General features: G+C 38.0%; 3 protein-coding genes across 4 annotated transcripts; 1 reads left to right on the top strand and 2 right to left on the bottom strand.

The window, feature by feature from the left end:
- Positions 1 to 1337: 1337 nt before the first annotated feature.
- Positions 1338 to 5077, bottom strand: LOC125186397 (BTB/POZ domain-containing protein At1g30440-like). The gene is made up of 5 exons (XM_048082752.2): positions 4959 to 5077; positions 4333 to 4658; positions 3630 to 3699; positions 2190 to 3416; positions 1338 to 2032 (listed from the first exon to the last, which is right to left on the bottom strand). Exons 2-5 carry the CDS (start codon positions 4389 to 4391, stop codon positions 1499 to 1501), a joined length of 1890 nt encoding a protein of 629 aa, XP_047938709.1. The 5' UTR covers positions 4392 to 4658; positions 4959 to 5077; the 3' UTR covers positions 1338 to 1498.
- Positions 5078 to 9413: 4336 nt separating this feature from the next.
- Positions 9414 to 12839, top strand: LOC125187950 (protein ALTERED PHOSPHATE STARVATION RESPONSE 1-like). Of its 2 annotated transcripts, XM_089059753.1 has the most exons (6): positions 9414 to 9755; positions 10240 to 11120; positions 11212 to 11399; positions 11540 to 11760; positions 11846 to 12176; positions 12278 to 12839. In XM_089059753.1, the coding sequence occupies exons 2-6, from the start codon at positions 10307 to 10309 to the stop codon at positions 12716 to 12718; spliced, it is 1995 nt and encodes a 664-aa protein (XP_088915879.1). In that variant the 5' UTR covers positions 9414 to 9755; positions 10240 to 10306; the 3' UTR covers positions 12719 to 12839. The 2 variants fall into 2 exon arrangements, with proteins under 2 accessions (XP_088915879.1, XP_047940589.1); XM_048084632.2 differs by having other exon boundaries at positions 9415 to 11120; positions 11215 to 11399.
- Positions 12758 to 21473, bottom strand: LOC125187949 (ABC transporter C family member 12-like). The gene is made up of 28 exons (XM_048084631.2): positions 21312 to 21473; positions 20365 to 20733; positions 20081 to 20259; positions 19917 to 19956; positions 19603 to 19753; positions 19385 to 19499; positions 19216 to 19296; positions 19042 to 19066; positions 18893 to 18949; positions 18687 to 18752; positions 18534 to 18608; positions 18330 to 18437; positions 18084 to 18218; positions 17862 to 17968; positions 17668 to 17761; positions 17232 to 17399; positions 16960 to 17100; positions 16659 to 16859; positions 16482 to 16580; positions 16250 to 16402; positions 15783 to 16171; positions 15531 to 15711; positions 15101 to 15418; positions 14278 to 15034; positions 14079 to 14200; positions 13744 to 13989; positions 13263 to 13671; positions 12758 to 13156 (listed from the first exon to the last, which is right to left on the bottom strand). Exons 2-28 carry the CDS (start codon positions 20698 to 20700, stop codon positions 13065 to 13067), a joined length of 4845 nt encoding a protein of 1614 aa, XP_047940588.2. The 5' UTR covers positions 20701 to 20733; positions 21312 to 21473; the 3' UTR covers positions 12758 to 13064.
- Between the last annotated feature and the right edge of the window lie 245 nt (positions 21474 to 21718).

Raw genomic sequence — 21718 nt, 5'->3', positions numbered from 1 at the left:
AAATAAGAGTTATTTAAAAATAAAAATATCATACTAATACTTATAATAAATTCAGATAAACGTTGATGGTGAATATTAGTTGGATTACTTGATAATAAAAAATGGTAGCAATAATTTATTTGATATAGAGTACAATATTGAATTTGACGAGTATCATATAGACTGTATAATAGTAAAGTTTATTAGAAAGTATTGCTAACTATATTTTTTTAAATTGAAATAAATGTATACTACTATAATAATATAGATTATAGACTAGAGGAATATCTATAAAGTTGAGAAAGTGAGAATATATTATAGAGAAATATCTAGATATTTTGTATTGTATATCTAGTAAAAATGTCTAGATTTGCAATAAAAATATGATTTTTAAGAAGAGAAGATCTAATTATGTATAAAATACAAAAAATAATAGTAGAGTATAAAATTCCAGAATAAGAATAGAAGACCTATATATATGTGTCGTTTGTAGAATAACAAAGTAGAAATCCTTCAAATGCACATTAAAATAAATGGTTCGAGCCGGATTAAAATTTATAGAAAAAACTCCATCTCATTTTGCATGTGGCCAAGCTAGGCCCACCTCATTTAATTTGACAATTCTTAATGCAATTGACATATTTCTATGTTATATACCAATAAAATTAGCATAATAAATATAAATAAAAAACATTACTCTATAACAAGAATTTCATGGAAGAAACAAGGTATATTACTGTAGAAACAAAGGAGTATATTATTTTCAAATATGAGTGTAGTTTGGCTTAATCTTGCGTATAGTATCTTATTTCTAATTGGGAACAAATAGTAACAAATTGGCATTGTCAAGAATATAGGGCATTACAAATTTCACCCTCGATTTTCAATTGTGCATCCATTCAAGCATAGTCCATTCTAATTAAGTTCTTAATCAAAAGTTGATCAACAATTGATAAAGAGGAAAGATTATATATTGAAATATAAAATAATAATATGAATCTTTACCGGATTGAGTACTCAACCAAAAATGAGTACTCAATATAGTTCGACATTATGTCGAACACAACGTTTAGCTAAACAAAATCTGAAGTCAAGAAGCATCTAGATCGCTGACTTCGACACAATGTCAAACCCAAGGACTCACTAACAATGGCAAGGCCATTCTAGAGAGCTTCCGGTGAGTCGCCAACTAAGAAGAATATTTCCTTTTATTTGTTCTTTTATTTGTTTAGTGTAATAATGGATATTTACTTTCCAAATTATAATTGTTCACAAAATCAACAAATAAAGGATTAAAGCATTTTAAGTGCTTAGTCTTAGATCAATAAAAAATAAAGGACTTGGACCAACTTTCAAAATTACTATGAGAAAAAAAGAAATTTCCTCAACAGATTAGAAAACCGTTCACACAATTACACTTTCACTATACCTAAGTTATAGATCACAAAAGAAATAAGGGTAACAATGATCATCAAATATCACACACACCAGTGAGAGGAGAAAAAACAAACAATTAAAATCAAGAAATTAGTTTTTTCTGTTCATTCAAATGTACCCTTTTCTTTCCCTTCCCTTGTTTCTCTCCAACCTTGTCAATCTTTTGCTTGCTCACTGATCCCTCTTGCGCACTGCACATTTGGGACTTCAACCGGAACCCGAACTTCTTCGACATGTTTCCCCACGCGCTCGAAGGCGACGACCCTTTCGCCTTGCCTAGCTTATCGATCTCTTCCTTCATGCTGGAGCATTCCTTCTCGAGCTCGGCCACCCTCATCCTCATGCTATCCATCCCGACTTTCAGGACTTGGTTCTCGTTCGCCCCCATCAGCCCGCTTCTCAGCTGTCTCGAGCCATCGAGGTTTTCAGAGACGAGGAAGCAGCCTGCAATGGAGGTCCGAAGCTGCAGCTGCTCGAAGAAGAGGACTTGAACTATTATCCTCAACGGCAGCCTCTCGTTCTGGGCTGCGTGGGTGCAAGCTTCGAGCGAGAGCTTCTGGCAGTCCATCAGCCTGCAGAGCTGCTCTCGCTCGGGCTCAGCCAACCATGGGTGAGACTGTATATGAGAATATGAAGAGTTAAGTTTATTGAATGATAAATATGAGAGAATCTAGGCCTATTAACACTACAACTACTTTACCAATTTTATATTAAAACCCGTGCAGTCTACAGCCAGAAAGCATAACTAATCAATAAGAGGTAGGTAAAGTCACCTTGAGATAAATGTCGATAGCGCGATAAAGGCCGTCATCCAAGGGCCGGGCGTACTCTGGTACGGCCGCAGCGAGCGAGTGAAATTTGGGGAGTTTTAGGTGTACGTCGGGGGCGACCTCCGCGAGATATCCGTCGAGTAACTTGGCCACCATGGTGATGGGTGTTAGAGATGGCGGTCCGGTCGATTTTCCATCATCCACCGAGCTAGGAGACGCATCACCAACCACCTGATCCATGGTCAAGAAATGCTCGAGAATCCGCTGAACGCAGTCCACGTCGTACAGAGTCTCCATCGAATAAGAGACGTTCGGCATAAGAAGATCCTCGAGTGTCGCCTTATCGAGCTGCATCCCAGTCCGTTTCTCTAGGTTCGATATGCACGAGGCATCGGCTCGAAGAATCCTGGCCGTTCTCAGCAGACCGAACAAGTGTTTTGTCGGAACCAGACCCGTCTGCAGGGGAAGCAAGCGATCGATCTCTTCAACGAGAGTTTTCTGTTCTTGTTCCGAGAGCAAGGCAACCGAGCCAACCGTTGCAAGACGGTTGGTTGATTCTTCACTACCACCCTGGCGCCGGTTTAGTCCGGGTAGGTATTTTCTCGCATAACAAACGAGAGAGCCGGCAATCATCTCCTGCTTTACGCCCCGGGATTCCATGGCCGAAATCAGCCTTTTGTAGAAAGGCAGGGGCAAAGTTGACGCATCCTCGTACCACCAATCTGCGCACGAATGCTTAGGCCGAGCGCCCGTGCTTATCCCGTTCCACAATACACTCCCTCCGGGGCTCTGCATCGGGCCACCACGCTCCGTCATAGGCCACCCGAACAGAGCAGGATCGGTGCACGCCTTTGCAGCCAAGGAGTCGATGCACCTTTTCGGGACGTGGAGCTGCTCGGCCTCGGAGAGCACATCGCCACACGTCTGCAGTGCTTTCAAAGAGTCTTTCCAGCTGCGAAAAATCGTCTGATTGAGAAAGATTTCGGCCTGAGAAACGAGATTGCCCTCCCCATACTCTTCAGTCATTTCGAGATGCTCTGCAGCGCAACGAACGTGCACCACGTTCGATGCAGTGAGCTCGAGTTTCACCCCGTAGCAGAACTTAGCTACTAGCTCGAACGATCTTGCTCCACCGGGAACGTCGGAGAGTCTGATGACACAGCCTTCTTCGCCCTCGGATGCCTCTGCAATGAGCCGCTCCATGACCCCGCTTCTCGAGAGCAACGGAAACTACAACAGACAGCCAACATCATATCAAGTTATGCTCAACCTCAGCAATAACCAGTTTGAAACAAATCAAATTCTTGCACAATTGCTTAAGTTAGATTACTACAGCAAACATATAGATGAAAGAAACAAAGTAATATGCAACTAAAAAATGTAAATTGCTACTATCCATCAACAAGAGCCAAGACCAATATAGATGAAAAACCGAAACAATACCTTGTGAAGATGAAATGACATTTCCTCGATTTCGACAACTACATCACTCGGGAGGCCGGTGGTGCAGAACCTACAAGTAAACGAAGAGGAAAAAGGTCAGGAAGCGAAACACCATATTACTCGAAAGAAAAGCATCAGAGTTGCTAGTAGTTTTGTCACGAATTCTGCACTCGTTGATTTCGGAGCAGATGAAGCATTCAAAGGATTACACAAAAAGCTAATGCCATAGCACAGAGACGTTACAGAAGCAAACTAACTATAATAACCTTTCAGAATTTGATGTTTCATTCAGAAAGTCACTGAAAATAACTCACATATTCAACAACTTAAGAAACTAAAAATCAGTCTATGCTCTTAACACAAGCACCCTCAAAGTAATGCATTACAAATCCTAAATATTACACATATTAAAGTGCACAAACATTTAAGAATCACACTTGTAAGTAAAACTCAACAACTGAAAACAAGAGGGCATGAACCTCAAATGCACCTATTTGCAGTAGACAAAGTCAAACAGATAAGCCAAAAACACAAATTTCAGCTCATTTTCTTTTGTCCTAATTCAGACATAGGAGCAATCAAGATTTCATGGATGAATAGTAATTTCAGCATAAAGATAACACCTTTTGAAAATATTAATCTTCATCATCATCATCATCATTATTATGCTACCTTAAAATGAAGAGTAAATGAAGAAACAAACCAGGCTTGGCCTTGCCGCCGGAATGCATCAGTTTTGGATCCCAACTTCATACAAGCCATCTCTTCAACTCCAAAAACTTATCAGCTAATTCCTCAAAACTCCAAATCCAAATTTCTCCCCAATTCTTGCACAGATCTTCGAGAAGAACAGCTAAGCTAAACTCCAAAAACTAAAGAAAAACATAAAACTGCAATAGCCCAGTTGTTGATTTCATCAAAGCTGCATTCAATGCAGCAAAATGCAGAGAGGTGATTTCTTCTCTCTCTCAACAGGTCACACATCCCATATGAAACCGACCCCAAATCTCAGTCCCACAGCAAAATATACTACAAAATTTAAGGAATCAGACAACAAATTTAGGTCAACCCCTCCACATAAAAATAGAAAGCAAAACAGAGCTGTTCTGACACAAAAAAAATCACTTCTTTAACCACCAGAAGATTCCAAACTCAGCCCTTTGGGACACCAAATTCAAATCACATAATGTGCATATCTATATGCAGTTGAACACCCAATTAATTAATTACAGTGTCTGCCAAGATCAAATATTTTTCTGATTGAACGCCTTGGGGGAAGGGAACTCAATATGGGTCATCAAATGCAGCACTGAAACACAAATAAATTACCATGTGGGTGGGTGGGTCCGTTGCCTTCATACATACTCATCACATCGAGATTCCAAATTCTTGTAATTTTTGTTCAAATTATAGAACTTAACGTAGCTTCAAAATTCGATCTTGTCACCTTTTCTTTTATTTTATAGGGAATGTGATTGGTAGTAAATGGTGGTAGATAGACTGGAAAAACATTTATGGTGGAATTAATTGTGGTGGTGTAGATCACTAGTGAAAATTGTAATGATTTTGGTTGAGATCTAAGTTATTGCTACTGCAATAATAAGTTATAGAAGTCAACAACATAATATTGCAGTTATCTACCTTAGTGTTGCAATTACTAGTTGGTGGATGAACTTTATGGTGTTATGATTATTTACTAAACCTAAACTCTCAACTAACTTACATTATGGAATATGTTGTTGTACAAATATAGAGGCAACTTATCTTTTTTCTTTCTTTGCAATGATGATGCAGTTGTTAGCTAGTTGGATAACTATCCAATTCATAATTATTTTTTTTTGGAAAAAGGATAATAAGGCTGGTAAAGTAGTACTAATAGGAAAAAAATATTTTTTGCAGTGCTTGAAATAAAGTTTGTATCAACTAAGCTAATCATAATATTATGAAAAGTTGAAAAAACAATTAAGAAGTGCTAAATATGTTCATAATTAATCTCTCCCACTGAGCTCCAAATAAGTGAAAATTCATGTATGAAAAAATGGATATTAATTTGTTTCTCTGTAAATATTGAATAAAAATGAAAAGGTAAAATGAGAAGCTTGGCATTATTTTGCCACCGAATTATGACATAAGACTCGTTTGAGATAAAAATTCAACTCCAAAAAAAGTTACCTAATCGAAAATAGAATGAGTATTAAATTATGGCCGCATAAGAATTAATTGTTTGTAGGAATTAAACTAGCTAGGAAAGAGTTCGTGCATTATATTATTAAATTGATGTAAGATTCTAGTAATACTTCTTCAAAAGATTCAAAACAACTATACTATTTTAAGCCAAAAATAGAATAAACGTGCCTTTGCTCAAATGATTCCAAGCGCAAATTGCTTTTAGAAAACTCATTGACGTACAGAATTATGAATTTCGTAAGTATTATTGCTACGTACATGCAACGTTATGCATCATTAATTATATAGTCAAATATTAAGTACCCAAGTTGTTACTCTAAGCCGGCTGTGAAGTCAACAAATGACTCGATTAATCTTTTGGTTTTGGATATTTCCTTAAAATAGCAATTGGCTAGAATTTTGAAACCAACCATAACTATACATGAAAACCAACCATTTTTTATAAATGCTCTACTAAGTTTGACACTAAGGCCATGTTTAGTTAGCGAAAAAGTAAAGTTGCCAAGGAAAATGATTCCTAGGAAAATTAATCATGACAATATGATTCCCAGTAATTTTACTTTCCAGTGTTTAAAAAATAACAAGATTTTAAATTTATATTTAATTTAAATACCAAACTAAAAATATAGTACTTATTATTTTTTTTATTTATAAAAAAGAATAATATTGTAAATTTTTTAATAAATTATGAGTTACAAATAATAAATATTACATTATTGTATTTATTATTACGATGGATGGTTTAAATATGGATTATCCATCATAATATATAATAATATAATTATAATTATAGTTACATGGAGTATTATACTCATTTATCATAACAATAAATTTAATAATTATTATATTATAAATATAATATTTGCGGATATTATACTTGAATAAATTTTATAAATTAAAATTGCACTATGACTTATTGATTAATTATTAATTTATAAAATATAATATTTACTATTTATTATACGATTTATAATATATAATTATATTTTAATTAGTTAATAAATTATTATTACTATTATGAATTATTATATAATATAGTTATAACTATGATAATTTTAATTATAGTTATTTATTATAGTGAAATTAAGTATGATTTATAATTTTAAATTATTGTTATTATTATATTATTATTATTATTATTATATTATTATTATTATTATTATTATTACTATTATTATTATTAATAAAACTATACTATATTGCTTAAATGTGTAAGAATCCTAAAATTGGGAAAAAGAATACCTAAGAAAAGTTAGGATTCACAATCCTGGAAGGTTGTACTAACTTTCCTTGTTCTCGGATTCTGATTACTTTCCCAGTTTGATTAAAAACTGAAACAAACATAGGAATTTAAAATTTAAACAATCAGATTACTTTTCCCGACAAAATCTTGACAACCAAACATGGTCTAAGATCTAAACCTCTCTCTTTCATTTTTATTGATCTACTTAGTCAGGATTTCAATAGGAGTGTATAGTCATATCAAACGCCATCTTGGGCCAGGAAATTATTAGACCAGCCAGGCCCGGAATCTAATTTTGAGCACAAAAGTTTTGGATAAATGCTGCAACACCCTAATCTTATTAGGACTCATTTATTATGATGAATAATAATAATGGAATTCTCATCAAAATAAAAATGATTGAATAAAGTTTTGTGGTGTTACGGGTGTAGGATAAATTACAACATTTAATTTAAATGCTAAAAAAATAGAATTAATTTTTTCAGACGATACATAGTACTAGCACTTATCAAATTTCGAAAGGGTAACCAAATTTCAATAGCTACTCTAATTTTTCAGAATACTCAAATAATGGTATGAAATTATTCTTGAGGCCTCTTTATCATGATGGGGCCCAATTCATCAACCATGGGCCGTATTATTCATGAAACGGGCCCAATTCGTCAATGGGCCGAACATTTATTGAAATTGCATTCAATGACCACATGCCGTCCCAACATTGTCAATTAATTTTGAATACGAGTTATACTTCCTCCGTCCGCTATTAAATATTTAATATTTAACTAGTACAGATTTTAAGAAATCGTTTAACTTTATATAGTAAAATTAATAGAAAAGTTAGTAGAATATGAGATCTACTTATAATAAAATGTGAGTGGAATGAGTTAGTGGAATGAATGACTCACTTACCAAATATAGTAAAAATAAAATGAGACATTTATTGGTGGATGGACGAAAAAAGAAAAAATGAGGCATTTAATAACGGACGGATGGAATATATTTTCTGAATACATCTAAAATAGACTTTGATATTCTTCCATGATTCACAAACTTTATTGTCATTGACAAAAATATAAACTTATGAAGTATCGTTGAAAATTCTCCCACCTTATATTTTGACAAATTGAACTTTTGACACATCATACACACTCATAACCACGCTTTTCATCATCTTTTTTGTTTTCTATGATCTCTCCTTTTTTCTTATACCAAAAAGGTTTAAAAAAAGCTAGGAATGGCAATAAAGTTTTAGATCATCACAATATACAACTGGTTTGGCAGGCAAAAGCTATGGTTTTTTGTGTTGGGTGACACACGTTTTAGGGGTATTTAGTGATAAACAAGACGCTTTTGATTGGTAAAATAGGGCTTCTATAAAAGAAAAACTTGCAATATTTAATGTTTTCAAAGAAGGAATTCTAAGTCGCCAATTAATACTACAGGTATTATTTCCTTCACCACTAAGCTTGTCTCTAATAAATATGATGGCGGTTGACTAGTTTTTGCATGTTTTTGTTGTGCATTATCCAAAATTATATGATGATACATTGATATAATTTTTTGTAAATGTTTGTTCTTTTATCCTTCATGTAATTATTTCAACCTTACGATGGTAGTTCACATGGTGAATAATTAAGAATTTAAGAAGTATTCATGTATATTCCATTCTAGATTATTGGATAGGTAAGTGAGGCTAATTGAATAAAAAATCATGAACTTTAATAAAATTTTAAAAATTAGTCTGAAAAGTGATAAAGGTTTGTGATGTGATGAATCACATGACATATTGCTATATGTTTTTCAATGAAACGACATTATTCTTTTTTATAAATGAACAATGTCTGTTAACTCGTCGCTAATTACGTCCACAAATAATTTTGATTATCATATTAGATATAATTAGACCAAAACTTTTCGAGCCCAAAATTTTTATATAAATGCAGAATTCAAGTTGGACCAAACTTCACGATTCTTTTTATTTTTATATCAATTTAACCTATAAAATATGGTATCACCATAAGATCATATGGAGATGTTTGTGGTAGTAATATCATATTTGAAAATTGAAATAAAAATAGTTGAAAATTCATACGAAAATTCATACGAAAACCCTCACGAATGTTTAAGTATTACTCGAAATTGTGGAAAAGGATATTCCCCAAACTCCTTTTTCAATTATCTATTGTTTCTTAATAATTTTTCGAGTTATGTAATTCTACAATATAATTAACAAAATTCAGCGACAAAATCCATCTGTATGACACTATAATATTTTACTATTATATCAAAAAAATCAAATTTACTACTATTATCATTCGACAAACGAAAAAGACAGTTTTTTTAATCCTAAAAGAAAAAATGGATAAAGTGCTGTCGTCTTCTTGATATTGCTTTGGATGCCTTGTCTTCTCGGGTCTCGAGCTCCTCTCTCTGTATCAAAAACTCACTACACATTTGCAAGACTTCATTTACCTCCCATTTTCTTTCTTGATATTTTATTTGTTCATTTGTTGTGGCATTGTTGCCTCTGACGGTTCTGTGTCAGAAGCATTCTTTTCTTTGTTTTCTTGAAAGTAAACATATTATAAGAAAAAGAATTACTATCTGGATAACTTTAGTGGTCCATATGGCGAAAATGTTTGATCTTTGACAACAAACATTTGGATTTTTTTGAGGTTTAATATTCCAAAAAGAAGGTGAACTGCACTTCTTTTTTGACTGCCCTTCTTGTATTTATTTAAACTCTACCAGACACATTGCAAGTTACAATTTTTAGCTCAGGAAATGTAATATCTGTTCTGAATTATTAGTCTGCAATCTGAGGATTTTTCACTCATTTTTCTAGATTGTAGTGTAGATAGATGTCTTTTTGTGATCTCAGCAGAAATTTTGAGTTGGTAGCAATGTACTATGCTATTTTGTCATGTTCAATGTTGTCTTGATTCTGTGGGAAATAAGTAATGAAAAGGGTTGAATTTAATGGCATTTTCAAGCATTTTTGTGAGCATGTATGTATGTTATGTGGACAACATGTTTGGTTGTGTAGTTGCAATTCTTTGATTTGAGCTTAGGTTGTGTATTCTTTGTATTTTGCTTCCATGGAGCTTTGGAGGTCTATGGTTTCTGATTGTTTCACTTTCACCATCTTTGACTAATACTGATTGAGCTTTGCTATTATAGTGTATGTTAAAGGCCTAAAGGGGTAGATTTGTGCGAAAAATCGTTATTGTAACAAGATTTGGGGGAAATGGGCTGTGTTGCATCAAGAATTGATAAACCAGAGAGGGTGAGAATGTGTAAGGAGAGGAAGAGGCTGATGAAACAGCTCTTGAGATATAGGAAAGAGTTCTCTGATGCTCAGATAGCTTATTTGAGGTCATTGAGGAATAGTGGAGTGACACTTAGGCAGTTTACTGAGCCCGAGTCCTTGGAATTCGAGGAAATGAGTTCTGCTGCTGGATTCCCTCCGTCCCCTCCTCTTCCGTTGCCACCATCACCTCCGCCTCCCCCCACTTTTAGCCCCGACCTAAGGAAGTCTGAGGGTAAATCGAGAGAGACTCAGTCTGCTGTGGAGGAAATCATTGAGGTCGATGAGGAGAGTGGCCATACGCCACCCCCACCAGTTCCTAGCTCGTCTTGGGAATATTGGGATGTTTTTGGCTCTGCCCCGGTGCATTGTGAGAAGAGAAGTGAGATGATGGAGCTGGGCGAGGAGGAGGAGAATTGGAAGGATACGAATACTGAGTTCATAGAAGAAGACGAGGAAGAGGGTGTTTTTACTGTTGACGATGATGATGATGATGACATTGATATGCCACCTCCTCTTGAGCAACAGGACACCGAGTTTGTTGATGATAGCTCGTCTATGATGAGCGGGCACACGAAGGACACGGAAGATATGGCTATGGTGGTTTGGAGGGGCAGGAAGATCTTGCCGAGTGTTGTCAAAGACTTGGATGAGTATTTCCTGAAAGCATCCGCTGTGGTGAAGGATATCGCTGTTTTCATAGATATCAACGAAGGAGGCACCTTCCTTTACCAGAGTGCCAACGAGGACAAAAGTAATTGTTTTAGTCCTTATTTAGTTAAGTAGATAAGTAGATGTCGTATGTCTTATGCACCATCTGATTTCGTGTCTGTGCATCGATTGAGCAGGGAAGAGAAGCAATTCAGCAAAGGTTTTCAGTGCCTTGAATTGGTCGTGGTCGTCTAAATCACTTCAATCCACTAGAGAAACGGGATATATGTTTGGATCCGGTGAGCCCTGCAAGCCCGGAGCTCACTGTGTCACACTCGAGAAACTTTATTCAGAGGAACAGAAACTCTACAAGGATGTGAAGGTAATTTCCCTAAGTAAACATATGCTTATGTGGTTCTCAGTTATCACTCAGAACTTTGATATGCTGAATAAACTGATTGAAAGAAGAAATATGTAGTGAAATTTCATTTATGTTTCTTGTGATGTTTCCTATTTTCCTAGGAGGAAGAGATTTCTAAGGTGGAGTATGGGAGGAAATCTTTACTACTACAGAAACAAGACGAAGAGCACGACTGGACCAAGGCCGAGAAGACACGCTCCGCGTTTGAAAGTCTGCAATCTCACATCTCATCTCTCCAAGAATCGATTGGCAGGTCTTCTTCGACAATACTAACGCTCGTGAACAAGGAATTGCACCCTCAGCTGATCACGCTGGCTTCAGGGTAGGACCCCAATTGATTATGATCATGGCATGTAACGCGTTCTATGATTCTCGCTTGTAAACTGATGTGATCTCGTGTATCTCAGGCTGATGCACATGTGGAAAACGATGTACAACTCTCATCAAGTCCAGAGCCATATATCTCAGAAGCTGAATCAGCTCATGGATCAGCAAACTGTGGAGCCGACTACTGAATCCCAGCGGCAGGCTGCAGGTCAGCTGCAGACGGAAGTAAAGTTATGGCACCACAGCTTCTGCAAGCTCGTGAAGTACCAGCGTGAGTATGTGAGAACGCTCTTCAAGTGGATTGAGCTCACTAACTATATTGAAGGTGCTAATACCCGTCACAGCGAATCACCAACGCTGCACGCCCTTTTGGACAAATGGCAGCAAGCACTTGATAAATTGCCTGATAAGGTATAGTTCTCGAAAAATTAAGTGAAATAAAATGTGGATGTATGTATGTATGTGTTATGGAGTATATAATTTGTCACAATATTTTCCTATCTTTCTTGCAGATAGTGTCTGATGCGATCAAGTGTTTACAGTCTGCTGTTCACTCCATCATCTTGCAGCAGCAACACGAATGCGACTTGCGCAAGAGATCTGAGAAGCTTGTGAGGAAATTGGAGAGGGAACTCGCTTTTCTTGCAGAAATGGAGATGAGGTTTGAAGGGAGCGTCTCCGTTGAAGATTCCAAGCATCCGTTAATTGCTAGGCGAGCTAAGGTCCAAGCTCTTAGGAGCTTATCCGAAGACGAGAAAGTTAAGTACTCGAATTCTGTTAGAAGGACCAGAGCAATGATCCTGAAAAACCTACAGACAAGCTTGCCCAAGTTGTTTCAAGCACTCGTCGTGTATTCGAGTGCTTACTGCCATAGCTTCGAGGCGATCCTCAGCTACACAACAATGTCAGAATCCGAAGACATGCAGACTACAACTTCTGAACTTTTAACTTAGGAAGATGCAGTTCACATTGTACTTAGGAATTGGCAAACCTTTCTGTAACATGAGCTTTTATTAATATCTAACTGGATTTGCTTATCCAGATTCAGTGTGAAATTTAATGTTACAGTTGATTTGCAGTGAGTTCTTACATTATAAGAGACATCCTACTACTCAAATTCACCTCCGTTTCTCCCATGTCCCCAATTTCATGCTCTTGAAGTTGAAGCTCCCTTCCACCTCCTCTTCCCATGAATGCATTGGGAATACATCGAACGAGCTATATGTTCGGGCCAAGTTTTTTTGAACAGTTGTAACTAAGTTGATTGATTACAGTTGTAACTAAGTTGATTGATTACAGTTAAAGATCATCCCAATTGTCTGAAGCATCTTCCAATCCAATTCTAGGTTGCTGCAGTCCATTTCTTGCCAACCTGCTTATCTCTGCATGACCTAAAATGCAGAAAGAAAAGGTAAAAATCAAACCCAAGTCAAACAATGTAACAAAAAACTTGGCTTCTGTTTGCATTACTTATCCTGGTTTCAACATTCAACACACCTTCAATCACTCTGTAGAAAGCCGACCACCATGTGTGTCTTGACACCTCAAACTGTTGTAGCGTCTCCACGATCTCCTCGTCGTGCTTCCCCAACAATACATCCTGCAGAAGCACTACTGCATCCTTGGTTTTGCTGATCACATTGCTGCTCTCCTCGAACCCGAGCACCTGCAGGTCCCTCACCGCGGAGCTGAGGTTGGCAGCGAGGGCATGCTGCACAGCAGCGTTCCAACGCGAAGATAGAAGCCATGACGCCGTCTCCCCATCAAAGCGGCCTCCTTTATCCTTCCTCGCAACAACCAAGCCTCGGAGGTACTCAGCATTGGCCTGCCCCGTGCTCTGCACCATCTTGGAGAAGGCACTTGTTTCGTTTTCAAGGAGCTTTGCAGGAGTGTCATACTCGACCACCTGAAAAAGAAAATTGGTATAGTGATGCTAAAACTTCAATGGAACTCAAACTCATGTAAACATGAGGCGTACCTGGCCAACATCAAGCACGAGGATCTGATCACTGTCGATGATGGTGTTGAGGCGATGAGCGACTGTGAGCATCGTACACGATTTGAACTCTTCTCGAATGGTTTTCTGTATAAGCACATCGGTAGTAACATCAACTGCAGCTGTTGCTTCATCAAGCACCAGGATCTTCGACCTACGAAGCAATGCTCGAGCAAGACTTAGCAGCTGCCTCTGCCCAACGCTGAAGTTCTCGCCACCTTCCAAAACCTTGAGGCACCCCAAAAAACATTAATCAAGTTAATAGTTTAAAAAACAATAGTTGCAGTTTCAATCAAAATGCGGCCCATCTTTTTTACCTCAGCATCCAAACCCAAAGGATTTCTCCTGATGACATCCTTCAAGTGTGCCCTCTCTAGAGCTTCCCAGAGGTTAGTGTCGTTGTGTTCACCAAACGGGTCGAGATTGAACCGAACATTACCTATGTCGAGTAATACCAAGGTGAGAAACAAACACTACAAATCAACATCTCAGCAAAAAGGTGAAGAAGAAGTGCACCTGAGAAAAGGACAGGAGACTGTGGGATAATGCTGAGAACTTTTCGTAGATCAGTCAATCCGAATTTGGCAACATCACATTCATCAATTAAGATCCTCCCTCTCTCAAGCTCCACAATCCGGAACAATGCATTGATCATGCTCGATTTACCAGCACCCGTTCTTCCAACTATACCGACCTTCTGGTGTGATTGGATGGTGAAGGAAAGTCCCTTGAGGACGGGTGGAAGCCCGGGTCTGTACCGGAGGCACACATCTTCAAACCTGACCAATCCTGAGGCCGGCCATCCAGGCGGGGGTTGGCTTCCCTCAATCACATCCGGAGCCTCAGATGGCAAATCTATGTATGTTCCAACGCGCTCGACTGAATTCAAGCTGTTTTCTGCGCGGCTTGCGACCCTCAGCACGTTGCTCAGCAAGTTGGTGATGTTTAAGGAGTAACTGAGGAGCAATCCCATGGTAGATGCAAATGCCACTTGGTTTTCAGCTCTCTGATTTTGCATAACTGCAAATGTTGCTGTCAACCAGATCATGATGCCTCCTAAACTCTCCAATCTTATGGTCAGCCAACGATTCGAGCTAAAGTTAATGAGAGTGAATCTGATGTTGTTGTCCATTGACTTCCCATTGATGGCGGCCATCCGATCATAAGCCTTGTATGCACGGATTGAGGACAGCCCGTTCAGCGCCTCCCCAAACTGTGCATACACGGGTGACCTTGTGATTGAGTCAAGACGCTTCACTTCCCTTGATGTGCTCTGCCAATGACTTAATGGATCAAAATCAAGAATCATGAGTTTCAAGAGAGAGAGGGAGAAACCAACCTGATAGTAGAGATATGCTGCATAGAACAAGATGAGCAGGGGCATGATGGCCCATAGAGACACAGTGCTCACAATGCCGATGAGCATGAAAGTCGAAAGCAACTGCCATAGCTGAGCAAAGAAGCCATTGACAATGCCTGCTACAGTGCGGTCAATATCACCAAGATCCTTGGCGAATCTGTTGATCACGCGGCCTATGGGATTCGTGTGGAAGAACACCATCGGAGCTCTGAGTATAAGCATCGAATCATGAAGGTGTTTAGCCGCCTTGAGGCTCAATTTAATCAGCCAAAATGAGTTTGTCAATGTAACTAACACCTGCATTTTGTGATGCAGTCTATTCATTACTTATCCAAAGACAAACATCATGTAAAGAGAAACCAGATTTGTGACTTGAAGAATCTTCATTCTTCAAGCCATTTATTTGTACCTGACCAAAAGACAAGACAGCATAAACTATGATATAAAAACCGACACTATAACTCTCTGAAGTGCTCTGCTTCGTCCAAACGCTAAGCCACGTGCTACTTGAAACTCGAAGAGTTTCAGTCAATGTGTAGCATGTGAGCAGCACTGATACAGCAAACAAGCCGCCTAATGCGTTTTTGTACCTTGTATTGTGGAAAGAACAAGATCAGTAATCTTTCTGCAAAAGATCTAAGGTGTGTTTTCGATTCATTACCTCATCAAAACATGCCAGCTGACAATTCCCATCTCCCTTTCCTCCTGCTTGATAAGAACTGATTTACCTTCTCTCGTGTTTCTAGTTGAGATTGCATCTTTTGGCACCTCATTCGTATTAGGATCAGAAGAAAGTGTAGGCGATGATTCGTCACAAAGATCCATCTCTTCACCATTATCGTGGATATGCTCCTCCATTTTGCCTGCATTTTCCATTAGCTTCTTGAACAAAACACTATTCTCGGAGAGCTCCTCGAAGGTGCCCTCCTCTTTCACCATACCTTCGGAAACCAAGATTATCCGGTCAACCTGAGGAAGGAAATGCAACTGATTCGTGACAAGGACCCTCGTTTTCCCTCCCAATGCTTCCTTTATGCAATTATTGAACACCTGGATTGGAGAAGAGATAGTCTCAAATCATGGATATAAAGTTACACACAATGTTGAAATTGGATTGATCTAGGATACCTGTCGAGCAACATTGGCATCCAGAGCGCTCAACGGGTCGTCAAAGATGTAAATATCTGAGTCGGAATACACAGCCCTAGCCATTGAAACTCTCTGCTTTTGGCCTCCACTGATGTTCACTCCTCTTTCACCAATCTCGGTGAGATCATGGCCCTGAAGAAAACAAAGCAATATGTCACAGATGCTGAAGAGCAACAGAAATGTAGTTCGCAACAATGCTCAGAAACTTAACGGGAAGCAACTCAAGGTCATGGCGCAATGAAGTGATATCTATGGCCTTCCAATATCTTGCTGGTTCAAACGAAGATCCAAATAATATATTGTTGCGCACCTAATTAAAATCGAAGATTATCAAGATTGATGCAACCAGTAGCATGAAAAAGAAAAGTATTTGAGGTTTGAAGCTTACTGTTGCATTGAAAATCCAAGAGATCTGAGGCACATAAGCCACAGATCCTCTGATTTCAACGTTTGCATCTCCAAGTGGAGGAAGCTCTCTCAGCATTGCTGATATTAGCGATGTTTTTCCTTCTCCGGTGCCACCAACAATTGCAGTTAGGCTGCCAACTGGTATATCCAGATTCACATTGGACAATGTGGGTCGTTCCGCCTGTTTTTAACTTGGTATTTATTGCGCGTGAAAACATGGAAATTGGTACAAAAGCACACTATAGTAACAGATAAGATTTTTCACTATAAGAAACAAGGACCTTAGAATCCCACGAAAAGTTTCCACCCTTGATCGAGATGGCAGGAAGCTCCGGTGCAAGAGGTGGATTAGGCAACAAAATTCTCTCTTCTGCAAGCAATAGTTCTTCGAGACGTTGGAGAGATACATTTGCGTTCACAACCTGCAAATACAGCACAGTGAACATGAGAGATCACTTAACCATTGAGTTTAATACTTTACGGTAGACTTTGGCTACACTGTGACACCTGCAAAAATTCACCAATTACACCATTAAGGCGAATAAAGACAAACCTGAGTGATTAAATTAGGGAGCATATTTAGGGGGAATCGCAGAACGCCAAATAAAGCAAGAGACGTAAAAGCTCTGGAAGGCGTGAGATCCCCACCGAGCAATGTGAATGTTCCAAATGAAATCACTGTCACAAGGACTGGTATGCTGTTTAGGATGAAAGTATTCCACTGCAAAACCATGAGAAAGTCATGGACACAGTCAATTTTGGTTGAGTTTAATGTAGAATAGTCATTTTTTTTCCAATATCATATATCAATAAACAACTACCAAGCATGATAGACATTATACACTCTACGGACATTTGTAAGTGTACCATATTATTGGTATGCTCGACCGAAACGAGTATATTTCCCGTTTTTCATCTTCTTTCAAAATATAATGGAGAGGAAAAGTTCTTTACTAGAGTTGTTTGTAGTAACATGAATCACATCATACCGCTTGGAGCGTCTGTGCTTTCCTGACCCATGACAGCTCATCATCCCTCAGAACCTGAATTTTGGATTTAAAGCTCTTTTCCCACGCGTAGTACCTGATGTGCATTGAGATGAAAAGGGCGTTAGATTGGAGCCAGGTTTTGGCACCAACCCTGGAGTTTACAGGAAAATAAAAACGCTATATTTTCAACGTACTTGACAGTATCCATAGCTGCCAAAATCTCGTTCATTAAGCCGACTCTCTTGTCTGTACGTAGCAATCCTTCCCTGGATAGCTTTCGCATCCTGCTGACGATAAAAGTCTGCTTGCCAGTACAAGTAGCAGTAAGCAAATACAAAATCATGAACAGCTTAGTTAAAAAAGGATGGTGTTGAGGAGGAAAATTGTCCATCAACGGTAAGGAGGAACTTAGTTACCTGTATTGGGAACATCAGGACCAACATAAGCGAACCAAGAAGTGAAGCTACTCCTAGCTGCTGGTATAGAAGAATCATGGCCATGGTAATTCTAAACGGGAACGACCATAAACCATGAAGCTGTTGGGTTATTTGCTGAAAGATACAAGAATTAGATATTAGAGAATTACTTTCTTGGCTGATAAAAGACCATATGAGATATAGACTGTGCAAATACTTTATGAAATAAACCAACTCTGTGAATACCTGAAGTGCATTAGCATCTGTCGTGATCATGTTTGTAATTCTTCCGGATGGAAAGTTCTTACGAGCTTCATGGGTTAGCCTTAAGGATTTGCGGAATATAGCAGCCACCTACATATAGATTGTTCAGGTATAATATTTTTAGAATGTCTGAGTTCTCATCTTCTTGGAGATAAATACCAACATCTATGCGGTCAAAGAGCTTACCAGAGTGGATCTTAGCCTGAAGCCAACACGCATGACATTCTGAAAGTAACGAGCCTCACAGAGCACTCCGATTGACTGAACAGAAAAAGTTCACATCAGCAAATAAACAAGTTCAAATTGACTAGATTGAAGGGAAAGGAAGAAGAGCCCTACCACACTGAAAAATATCGACAGTGCGTAGATGTAACCGACCCAAGCTGGATCGCCTTTCTCAAGAGACTGCCAGAAGCATAAATAAGTTGTAAAATCCAGAATCCTTCACATTGAATAATATTCAGAGAGAATAATTTAAAGCATGTTGGCTTATTGTAGTTCTTGTAAAAAGGCTATATTTATCTAGATTGCTTTTTATGTAGTACCTGTAAAAGATGGTTTAGTATAACAGGGCCTGCAAGCTGGGAAAGATCATTACCAATCTGCAAGTTTCAAGAAAATGGCACGTCTTTAACGATAAAGAAGACATATATAATTTGAATATTTTTGGCAAGGAAATGGAACTGATGTTTACTTTGAAGATGCCTCCATACCAGAACCTGTGCAGAAATACAAGGAGCAAAAGTTAGATCGAACGGGCTAACCACGTTTCAGACAGGTATAGAATATATTAACTTGACATCAATGGCCATTCAGAAGCTTAGTAGCTTTGACTAAACTTGGATAAACTTAAGAATCAATCTTATACCTGCCACCAAGGCTACAATTCAAAGCACGCAAAAGCCATGGTTTGGATCTCTGAACTTCTTCCTCCCAAGATTTGTGGAATCTATAAAACTCGAATATTTGTGAAGTTACAAAAAAGTTCATCTCATGCTTGCATCGATGAATAACAGAAAAAAAATCTAGATCCAAACTCTCTGCTCAATGTCTCTGTCTGATCCCAAGAGTCCAACTTCCAGACATCCTTCTCGGTGATGGGTCTTTTGTACCCTTGCTGCATAAGGGGAGTCATCCAGTTGAAGTAGGTCGCTACATGCGGGAGAGAACAATGTCGGTGAGAATGTAACTAGTGAGAATAAATAAAGAAACGAGCTGCGTATCAGTGTATTACAGCTAGTATCTTCACACCCACCAGAAAAAATATTTGCAGATCTCTCGGGACATACTTGCTCTCCGAGAGACTTTTCGTTCTCAGTGTCATCCACAGTGTCCGGCAGTGGTACGTAGCCTGGATATGAGTCCAATTTCGGTACGTAAGCAAGAAGAAGTATCCCAAGCAAAACCTGTATGGAAGATAGTTATTCAAACATGGCTGCAAATATTCCACATAATGAGTTGTTTTCCTGGTTGAAATTATGAATTTTAGAAAGCTAATTGATAAACATAAAGTAATATAAGCTTTGATTGACATTTTCACCTGGTTTACAAAAATGAACAAAGTTTTACCTGGAAGAAGACTGAACTAATGAACAAGTACAGTATCGACCTGCAGAGGAACAAATCATTCGCGGGTGAATGGAAACATCAGATATAAGTGAAGGTTTAATGTAGCAATCAAGGTTGTGACTTTGTTGATGTTATAGCATATTTGAAGAAAACTTTAGACTTACTTGGTGTAGAATTCTCTAAGTGGGAAGATGAAGTTAAAGATCACTGCATCTCCCACTAAAACATACATAAATCCAAATCTGATGTACCATCTGAACTCTTTGATGTAGATTCTTGTTTCAACAAGCAGCATTACAACCATAGAACACCATGAGATAATCTCAATGCCCAAATGCACCATCTGCAGAGCAAACCGGCAGCAGTTAGACGAAGATCATAACTACACTGAAAAAACAAAACCACGTTAATGTGTGCAAAAAAAGATCGATGGTGAGAAGCTGCAGACCTCGTAAGGTGCAAGACCTGACTCTTTATCAAAGTTGAAGATCGATACGCCCATAACCAGTCTGTACAGAGGCTCAGCAGCGCAACAACTGAACAGCAAGGCCAATGCATAGTTGTAGAAATTTGATCTCAAGCAGTAGCGTTGGACTTTGGGGTTAAAGTTGATGAGCCATATTCTATATAGGCACATGCCAAGAAGAACTAGGTGAGAAACATTTCCCACCACAGAATCAATGGCACAAGGCGTATAAGCACCAAAGGCGCTGTCGGTTTCTTGAGCCCAAATGCCATTTGCCACTGGCCGGCAAAACCAGACTAAGGGGTCGTCTGAGCCCATGCTTCAGGGTCAGTAACCGTGTGCCACCTGCTCCTGCAAATCAAGATGATAGGGCTGCCTAATCAATGTGCAGAGGATCGAATATGAAGATAAAATCAAAGATTAGGAATATGTCAACTATGTGTTCTCCAATATATAGGAAGACTGTCTGCAACGCTTTGAAAACATACACCATAACACAATCAACAACATTTTCTCAAGCTCAATTCTAGCCTACAACGTCCTCTCGATCCATGTTTGACACAGAGCACAGTGCAGGATTTAGTTTATACTAATTGAATCATACCAGTAATCACAAGATACCAACTTCTTAAAATCAAGAATTGCTGTAATTTTCAACCAATTTAACCTAAGCAAATGATACTATTTTTGAAAAATTACCAAGATTCACAATTCTTAACTGCAAAATGCACTAATAAGGTATGACATAGCTTCCCTAGGTAATTCACACCACAAAACTAAAAGTCAACACAAAGAATAGCTTGAACAACCCCACATTCAAAATTCCCTCCAAATATCAAAAATCAACACTGAGTGCTAGAGATTTCAAAAAATTAAACAAAATAACATCCAAAAGAAACAAGAATATAAATCAAACATAAATCTCCTACCACTAGTCTTAGGAAGTTCTTTCCCAAGACTCTTTGCATGAGACGTGAAAAGGAACAAGGGACAAAGAACAACAAACTCCTAGTCTCCAAGTCGACAAAATAATTACTATAAGTTTTTGTGTTTAGAGTCAAAGACTGTTCAGGAGTAGTATTTCTATTTGAGATTGATTGAGAAAATACTGTCTTTTTCACAGAATCGAAAGCCAAAAAATAATTTGGTTTGCTTCATAGTATTAGATGAATGGTGTAGTATTATTTGACTTATATCCATAAATTAAAAATAAGTCCACTCTCCCAAATAGAATATTCTGAATCAGCACCACACAGCAGAATAAATCGAACCAAAAGCAATAATGTGTCATATTTTATTAATATTTCCTTTGTTTTATAAAAATAAAACCTTTTAA

Source organism: Salvia hispanica, chromosome 5 (genome assembly GCF_029641045.1).
Source record: "Salvia hispanica isolate PSC_SH4W2 chromosome 5, Shi_PSC_v1, whole genome shotgun sequence".
NCBI lineage: Eukaryota > Viridiplantae > Streptophyta > Magnoliopsida > Lamiales > Lamiaceae > Salvia > Salvia hispanica.
This window is presented reverse-complemented; position numbering and strand designations above follow the sequence as displayed.